Genomic DNA, 9043 nt, shown 5'->3' with positions numbered 1-9043 from the left:
CACTGCATTATAATACAGGAGTGAATTTTTTAATTAATTGATAGAACAGATCAAACACAGGTTTGCACTTTGATTTTTTTTTTTTTTTTGGGGGGGGGAGCTGTTATTTTGATAATTTGCATGACTTTTTTCCCATGCCAAGCTTTTTAATCTCTCGGAATTTCGGCATCTCTTTATAGCCACACTATAATAAAACATACAGCAAATTAATAACTGTCAGTGCACATAAAATGCCTGTCTTGGTTGTGTGAGCACTTCTAGTGAGAAGTTCTTTTTTTTTTTTTTTTTTTTTTTACCTGCCACCCCGCTGATTAATTAATTTCACACTGTTTAATTAAATCCACAGTCTGGGGAGCCTGGGCAGCACCACGGGGAGCCGCATGTGAGCCTTGTGCGTACAGAGATTACTAAAGAGGGTCTGAGACTCCTGCTCCCTGGCTGATGTTGACGCTGACGTCACCCTCTGGATACCAGAGCCTGATTGTGTCAATGTCATCTTGCAGTTGTGAGCCTTTTCTGCCGGGGACATGATAGCACACGGCTCCATGTGTGGATTTCCAGCTTACGTTTCCGCTAGCACAGAGAAGCTGAGCATTTCACAGCATCGTCCTGAAACTAGCCTTAAGATTAGACCGTATTTTGAGCTTGTGGTATGCGGTCAGTGTACAGAGGCTGAAAAATTACACAGATTTGCTTCTGTATAAATAAGAACCCTTATCAATATCCAGATGGCCTGCTGTGAGATTCTCACAGCATTATGACCAAAATACGAACAGCAGCTGAAAGCTGGAGTATTTTAGAAAAGAATATGCTTCTGAAATATTTGTTAAAGCTGTCCCTAAGTTATGACTATATTTTATGAGACAGATAATCTGTAAAAATAAATAAATGTATAAATAAAAAAATCGAGCTCCTCCATCTCCTCCCTGAGTTACTATTGCCATCTGCAGAAATGCGCCACTCCCGGTCAGAAACAACCAATAAAGAGCCAGGAGGAAGGTCTTGGCGCTGTAGGTCATCCACATGTACTCGCTGCTCAATGTGCTAATGGCAGAGAAGTAATTCATATGAAAACCATTTATCATTGGTGGCCATCCTAACAAGCCTGAGCATTCAAGACAAGCTCAGGTGTCGGAAGAAGCTGTAGAGCTGCAGAGAGCCAGGGGGAGAGGGTGAGCAGCGCCTACACAAACTTAATTGACTGTGCTAAGACCCTCCTTCAGGTTCTGATTGGTTGTTTCAGACTGGGCTGTGTATTTCTGCAGTTTTCAATACTGAGGCAGGTGTGCAAAATGACAAAGGACCCAGACAAGCTATTCAGAGGGAAAGTGGAACATGTGTGGTGGGAAGAAAGCAGGGAAACTGAGGAAAAAGAGTTTAATTATTACAAAAGAAGATGAACTCAAACTCGAAGAATCTACAAAGCAAAGGGAAAAAGTCCAGCAATAATCCAGGAGACATAAATTCAAATACACAAGGAACAGAGCATGAGAATAAACTCAGAGATTAAACTCAGATAAATGAGTTATGGCAACAACACAGAGAAATTAATTGAATAGGACCAGACATATTGAATATAAATATAAAACAGACAGTTTCATTTTTTCATGATGTGACTTCATGAGAAATAAAGAATTAAAAGGGGAATGATTTTTTTTTTTTTTCTAAGACGAACTTGCAGACTTGAAATTGTGATTTTAATCAAAAAGCACTTCAATAGAAGCTTAGATGCAGTTTACAGTAAAAAAAAAAAAAAAAAAAAAAAAAAAAAATCACAAGCCACACTTTTGTGTAAGCATCACAAACATCTCCAGTATTCACACATTTTTATTCAAGCTGCAGAGTTCACTGAGACGTGATAAACTTTTAATCAGCATTCCTGCACGCAGACTGATATAGCATAAGCTCGGGGAGCGACGCGCTGTTTGCGCCTGCCTTGTCCTGTGACAGGAAGACCTATCAGGTGCTAAACCCTCCCCACCTCCTCCGACCCCCTAACTCCTCCACCCCCCTCCCCCACCACCATCCCTCCTTCTCTCGCTCTCTCTTCTCCTGACCTCATTCTGTCATCTTCGTTTTCCTTCCTCCCCACTCTCAGGTCTTTCGTAAAGTGTCTCCATGCATTACACATTTAACAATGTATTAAAAATAGGCCACCATCAATCAGTTCTTTCAGTGGCAGAGACTGAATCTACTCGTGGCACCAATTTGATATGTTTTTCTCCAGGTTCAAGGAGGAAATGACAGCGGTAAACTTTTCACATACTGCTCATAACACTGGAATGAAAGGAGCATTTTAAGTGATTAGAGAGCTCGGAAGTCATTTTGAATTCACATTCCTCTTAACGTACACACAAACATACATATATACATATCCATATATTATTATTCATGCATGCAAGCCTTAAGCTGTGACGGGATACATGTTGATGGGTGCCAAGTCAACACTGCATCCAAAACAGTGATTTAAGGAGTGTGATGCATGATACAGGAAAAGTACAAGGTGAAGCCTGATGTAATGGTTGGAAGCGAGTCAAGCCTCAGGGGCAAATAATAGTGCGAACAGTCTCACTCCAGGTTGCTCACGCCAAAGCAGATGTTCAGCTGACGACAGCATTACAAAAGACAGTGCCCCGCGTTATTCAGAGGCTCCCTGCGTTATCGGGTTGGCATGTCGGAGGCTGTCGAGCTGCAGACAGGAGGCCCCGGCTTGGTATTTGTTTTGAACGCCATACTTATTTATTGAAGAACTATAGACAGGATCAAAAAGTATTTTCACGGTTCCACTGGACTTTTGTTAACACAGTAAGGTGTTAACAGGTGGAGGCTCCTTGTGAGCTTTGATGTTGCTGCTTTGCTCTGAGGCTTGATCCTGCATTTTGGACTTCAAAACAGACTGCGCTTCATCGCTGGCACGGGCTTGAAGAGGCAGACACAGACTGCACAGACATGCCTGGAGGACCACATGGAAAAATTCAGCTAGCACACGTCAACATCACAGGGAGAACATCTTACTCCTGTCGTGTAGAACTGATCCACAAAACAAAACTGAATTAGTTTAGAGAGGTGGATATTATAATAAAATGGATCTGTTTTATTTATTTAGTTATACTACAACACTAGCAGTGTAGCAACCCCCCTCAAAAAAAACAAATGTTAGATGTGAACTGTTGTGGTAACCCAATGTGAGTCAAAATGAATCTGTGAATATTTCCAATATCTTCCTCTGCGCTTGTAGTACAATAAAGAGCTTTAAATGGCTCCTCTTTAAAAAAAAATGCCTGCAAGTCACATTTTCTTCTTCATAGCACGTCAGTTTGATTCACAGACTATCTGGTAGATTGCCAAGTGACGTTTTTCTTTTTTTTTTTTCCCTTATAATGTTTTTCCAGGTCATTTTCACTTATTACCCCCTGAGGTGTGCAGTCTAGCAGCAGTCTTTACAGACATGACTCCATTACGATGCCCCACACACACACACACGCACACACACAGACACACTCACAGCTCATTCAACAGACACCTGCAATGTTCTTAACATATAGAAGTCTTGTCTGAACCGTGGCAACACTCACCTTGAAACATCTCTTGAATCTTTTGCTGACGATGTACAGCGCAATAGGGTTGATGCAGGAGTTCAGCGAAGCCATGTTAATGCCGAAATAGTCAAGGATGAGGAAGGCGCTGGAACGGAATGCATACTTTAGGAAAATGACCTGCAGTACCTTGCATGAGAATTTCATTTCATATCCCTTAAAACTGCTCTGTAGGTTTTCATGCTATAGTCACAAACTAAACAGTATTTATTGAGATTGCTTGGAATAAACAACATAAATTACAGAGTAGACATGAAAGAAAAAAAAAATAGGTTGTTTTAAATGTGAAAAGATTTCAGCGAATCAAAACACTTTCCTCTTATATTTGAACTGTAGATATTTAGAGCTCTTTCAGAGTTATCATGGGTTTCCTGGTTCTTCTTTGGATAAGTACAGTTTTTGCTTGGTCTGTCAGTTTAGCCATGTTTTGGTAGGTTTGCCATACCTTTTACTTCATCGAATAATGGATTGAACATTACTCTAAGAAAAGTTTGGACCTCGAGATGTCATCTTATGACTTATTCCTGATTAAACTTCATTGGAGCCTTATTACAGTTTTGTTCCAACTTGCTTGCTGTGATCCTTGGTCTTCATGATACTGTTTCTTTCAGTATCTCAAAATAGGTGTATTTACACTGAGTTCAAATTAAACAGGCTGTGTGACTTCTGATCGTCTTAGATTTTAAGGGGTATCAGTCTAAAGAGGGCTTAATACTAATGTATGCCACACTTTTCAGATTTTTACTTGTTAAAAAAACAACTATGAATTATTTACTTTCAACAGTTTTCTACTAGATTATGTTGGACTATGAAATAATGTGTATTCAAGTTTGAAGGCGTTACTGCGAATGGCTTTGAAAATATTCTTGCAAAGCCCTTCTAAAATAATCTGGTCTCAGTTATGTAGTGGGTTTATATTAGATTTGAGTAAAGTGTGATACATGTGTGGTTCAAAGATGACATGGTAAAACATGGTGGTGGTAACATCGTGCTATGGGTATGATTTAAATCTGTAGCTAAGACTGAGCACAGAACATTGGGCAAAACATTCAGTCTAAATATCTAAAGCAGTGAGACACAGCTCTAAAGGAAACATTGCATTGCCTAAGGAGGTTTGCCACACCCTTTAGATCTGTAACATTTTGAAAACAAATGATCATTTTCCTTCCACTTCCAATTTAGGCATGACTTAGTGTTGTTCTGTCATATAAATGTATATATTTCATTATTTTCACCTTTAATTCTGTGGTTGTGTGACAAAATGCGACACATTTTATAGGTTATGAATAATTTTGTGAGTGACTCCGATAGAGTTTAAGTTTCAAAAAAAGTAATGACAATGCTCACCTAAGTAGCTGGCACCTGTTTGGATCCTTCTCATCATAAATGGTCCATTTCAGGATTCTGCTGAGGTACAGGGGTAACCAGCACAGCGCAAACACGGTAACCAGGCAGAAGACAGTTTTGGCGACTTCTCGTCTCTTTGGAAGGAAAGATTTAACACACATTCAAATTAAAATGGATGCTGTTATAGGTTGCACAATGAGATTGAAACTAGAGGATAATTTTATAACCTGTTTAATGTGGTCACTTAATGTATTCTCTGTGTTTCTCAGCATCTTTCTGGTCATCAGCGTGTAGAAAACTGCAGTCCAGGTTAGTGGCATGCAAAAGTAAAAGCCAAAGAGCCACCAGTCCTTTATAGATTTATAAAACTGTAAATTAAACAAGACACATGGCAGAAAAACCGTCATTGTCCGTGGCAACGGGACAGCACCAACAGTACCATACTGACGTGCGTATTTATAGGTCAACGGGGACACCAATAAAAGCATACTTGACATTTCAAGGCTTGCATTTGACAAAATTTGAAATCTTCTGTTTACTTTGTGCTGCTGAACAGCACGGCATTACCTGCATGAACTGTGTGGTTTGGATGGGGTGAAGCAGACATATCCTCAGATGCTTCTCTTTATAGTCCATTGTTATCATATCAAAGCCGACAATTTCAGGGACAGCCAGCAGGATGGAAAAAACCCATATCAGGATTATTTCAATCGTTGTCCGCACAGAAACCCAGATGCCTTTGATTTGATTCCAGGATACAACAGCGCGGTATCTGCAAAATCAATGAGAAAATGTCATGGCTTGGGGAACTTTTTTTGTCTGCGGCAATGAACAATTTTATTTTTTTTTTTCCATTTTTTTCTAGCTGAAGAGCATTTCAAGGACTACAGCTGAACAAAATGTGTCTGCTTGATGAAATGCAGATTGTAGCCTCAAAACACTCTTCTCACGGAGGCGACAAAACAGCGCAGCTTATCTCCCTACCTGTCAACACTCAAGGCACATAAGCTCAACACAGTAATCCCAACAGAAGTTTTTTGGATGAAGGGGACAAGTTTGCATATTATTAAACCGAATGGCCAATCCTCTGCCAGGAGCTGCAACAAAGACGAGGACAATTCGGTTAAGAGAAAGAAGAAGGATATCAGGATCGAAGTCTTCAAACAGAACAGAATGCAGAAAAGCAGCAAAGGGTGCAATGTGTTTTTCTCAATGCTATTACACAGCATACGGCAAATAACTCACTCTGTATGAGTTGATTGGAATATCTATCACAATGTGGATCAGATCCCCTACGGCGAGGCTCGCAATGATAATGTTAGGTCCACTTCTCATGGTTTTGTTTGCATATATGACTTTCAACAGAGTAGAATTTCCCACTATTCCAACGACAAACACCACCACAGAGACCATAATGTTGACATATTTGAAGGCGCCTCTGATTCCAGCAGACTCTAAGCACATGGGGGGCTGTGCTCTTTTTCCTCCCGTTGCTTGGGTTGGAAGAACCGAGATGTTGGATTGCTGTTTTTCCAGTGCTGAAAGACTGGGGGAAGCTGTTTCATACGCCGTGATTACAGAGAGTGGGTCTGAATGCTGATCACTGGCCTGTAATGCTACAAATATATTTCCAAAACACAGAAGGAGAGTCACGGTCCTCATTGTTTCTGATTTCCTTAATAAAATCCTGAAGGGGTTTTTGCTAAATCTGGGCTAAAAAAAAAAAAAGAAAGAGAGAGAGAGAGAAAGAAATGCAATAATTAGCATATATTGCCTTTAGATTTGCAGCAAAGCCATTGAGGTAATGGAAAAGGATTAATTTAATTTCCTGATCAAAAGGCAGAAAGAAATGATCAAACGGAGCTGAAATAGTGTGATACAGTGAATTATTTCAGCCTACCTTCGGTTGTACACACTCTGTGTGAAGCAAGCCGCTGTAAAACCTTAAGAAAAAATAGACTTTATATTTAACACAAAAGACGACGCTCTGTTGCCGTGCCTGTTACGAACGTTCATATCCAACTGAGAGAAATCAGGGTTTTATAGACTAAAGTATTGTTGTCAGCATTACTCATCTATCTGTCAGTAGTGACTGTAATTACTCCCCTTGATGCATCATTCTGAATGAAAGGGTGGTGGTGAAGTGTACTGTCTGTTATCCAGGAGTGAGATCATTTCAGTCTTCAGTGGGTATAAAATTGTACAGTTTCTCCATCTTACTGTTTTTTTTTTTTTGTTTTTTTTTTTTTTGGAGAACTCGGTGTCCAATACTCGCTGAAATAAAGTTCTTTAATTTTCTCAAAGTGCTCCAAAATGTGTATTTCAACCTTGCGAGAAATCTGTCCTCAAGCTACAAAGCATTCCACACACTCTTTCAAGTCGCTGTAGATTAAAGTAACGAACAGAAGGGGGGAAATAATCTTTTGAAACTATATGTGACATTTTTGATGATCTTGATGCACAGATACTGCCAGGCAACGGCGCTTGAACAAAAACAAATAGGATAGGGGATCGGAACTGTACCGTGTTCAGTCAGCTTTCTCTGGAGACTCTGCTTCGTTTGACATATCACGTTTTGAAAACATGAGTCTGTCTCCGTCCCAGGAAGAAGCTGCCTCTTCCTCTCCTGAGAGTCCCAGAGAAGGTGACTTCTCCTCTCGACAGCTTTATGACAACTCGGAGAGCCTGGAGGAGCATGAGACATGTGACGACAAGAGAGGCCCCATTGTTAATAACGTAGCCGACAACTACTCCAGCTCCCCTTCCGAAGCTCAGATCTGTGCTTCGCCGGTGACAAATGACCTTGAGAATGTACGTGCTGGCATTTCTTCCGAGGAGCAGATTGAAGAAAGTGAGTTGGAAATGGGGGCGGGGGGGAAATATGACAAATATATGGAGTCAGACTGTCTTTATGCTCTACATGAATCTAATTTTCTGTTTCTTTGGCGGGTAGGCCACTCAAGAGAACCAGAAGATTCAAGTACAGCGTTGTTAGAAGAGAAACTGTAAGAAAGTAGTAATGTAGAAATATTTATTTTCTTTTTTTCTCTTTTGCTCATTGATGGCTATATGTATTGTTTACTGTCGTCTTCCTATATCTGTTTTTAAACACCATTAGATTTACTTTTTTAACCTGTTTAAAACTGCTCTTTTTTTAAAAATCCTTAAAAGTTATAAAGTCTAAGAAACACTCAGAGTGAAATGCATTCAAATTGTCTTGTATATTGCAAAAAGGGCTTTAGATACCTGTTCTGCAATTACACATGATCCCAATTCTTCACATCTAAAATCAAAAACCTGAGCTCATTATTATGAAGAATTGTCACAAAAATACCAATGGAGACATGCAAAAAAGAACCCTGCTCAGCCATTTTAACGAGTTTGACTGCTGGAATGCTAATAATGATTATTTCCACAGGTTTTTAAGAAGGATCTGAATCACTAAAAAGTATCTTAAAATTGATACTTTAATTTACGTAGTTTTCTTAATTGTTCAAGAGATGACCGTCTCATTTGCCATAAAAGATCAAACTTATTGGTGGAATTTAGATCCAAGTTAGAAATCATTTCTAGCTGAACTAGATGAGTTGCCATGGAATTAAATTGTTAATTGTACAGCTGCAAAAACTAGCAGTTGTACTAATACAAATTTGTAACAAATTTTATCCATAAATTTAGTAATTGAATATATGGTACAGTGCAAAAGGAAATGTGCAGCCCGTCAGTAAAAATAGACCATAAGTTGAAGATGTGTTCTCGAACTAAACTTTCAAACTTTTTAGTAAGTGTGTTAAGGATACATGAAAATACATTTTCAGGACAAATAAATTATTTTAGCAAATGGAAATTTGTAAAAAAAATAATAATAATAATTCAAGATTCAGTGTTTGTTACGGAAGCGCATTGCTATCACGCAGGAAAAAAAAAAATTTCGAGCGCTATCACGTTATAACGTGATACGTATCTCGTTAAAACGTGATAGTATCTCGTTAAAACGTGATACGTATGTCGTTAAAACGTGATAGTTATCTCGTTAAAACGTGATAGTTATCTCGTTAAAACCTGATACGTATCTCGTTAAAACGTGATACGTATCTCGT

The 9043-nt window shown here is 39.2% G+C and overlaps 2 protein-coding genes across 4 annotated transcripts in view; one reads left to right on the top strand and one right to left on the bottom strand.

Annotated features, from left to right (window-relative positions):
- Positions 1-2716: 2716 nt before the first annotated feature.
- ednrbb (endothelin receptor type Bb) lies at positions 2717-7382 on the bottom strand. 2 transcript variants are annotated; one of them, XM_007546616.2, is made up of 8 exons: positions 6844-7382; positions 6189-6656; positions 5928-6040; positions 5511-5715; positions 5171-5311; positions 4944-5077; positions 3576-3684; positions 2717-2953 (listed from the first exon to the last, which is right to left on the bottom strand). In XM_007546616.2, exons 2-8 carry the CDS (start codon positions 6603-6605, stop codon positions 2798-2800), a joined length of 1275 nt encoding a protein of 424 aa, XP_007546678.1. In that variant the 5' UTR covers positions 6606-6656; positions 6844-7382; the 3' UTR covers positions 2717-2797. The 2 variants fall into 2 exon arrangements, with proteins under 2 accessions (XP_007546678.1, XP_016524207.1); XM_016668721.1 differs by having other exon boundaries at positions 6916-7382.
- A 53-nt stretch (positions 7383-7435) lies between these two features.
- The window catches only part of LOC107835633 (uncharacterized), a 12872-nt gene continuing 11264 nt past the window's right edge, over positions 7436-9043 (top strand). The window contains exons 1-2 of one of the 2 annotated variants that reach the window (XM_016668722.1): positions 7436-7794; positions 7897-7948. In XM_016668722.1, coding sequence (XP_016524208.1) covers positions 7527-7794; positions 7897-7948 — 320 coding nt within the window. In that variant the 5' untranslated portion in view covers positions 7436-7526. The remainder of the gene's footprint in view (positions 7795-7896; positions 7949-9043) is intronic. The other variant, XM_016668723.1, reaches the window with a different exon arrangement.

Source organism: Poecilia formosa, unplaced genomic scaffold, assembly GCF_000485575.1.
Source record: "Poecilia formosa unplaced genomic scaffold, Poecilia_formosa-5.1.2 Scaffold16, whole genome shotgun sequence".
NCBI lineage: Eukaryota > Metazoa > Chordata > Actinopteri > Cyprinodontiformes > Poeciliidae > Poecilia > Poecilia formosa.
The sequence above is the reverse complement of the archived record's forward strand: the minus strand, read 5'-3'. Positions and strand labels throughout refer to the sequence as shown.

Coding starts and splice junctions, on each gene's coding strand:
- ednrbb (XM_007546616.2), bottom strand. CDS start 6,605: ATGAGGACCGTGACTCTCCTTCTGTGTTTTGGAAATATATTTGTAGCA. Junction 6,041..6,188: donor TTCCAATCAACTCATACAGA/GTGAGTTATTTG, acceptor TCTTTGTTGCAG/CTCCTGGCAGAGGATTGGCC. Junction 5,078..5,170: donor TAAGTGACCACATTAAACAG/GTTATAAAATTA, acceptor TTCCTTCCAAAG/AGACGAGAAGTCGCCAAAAC.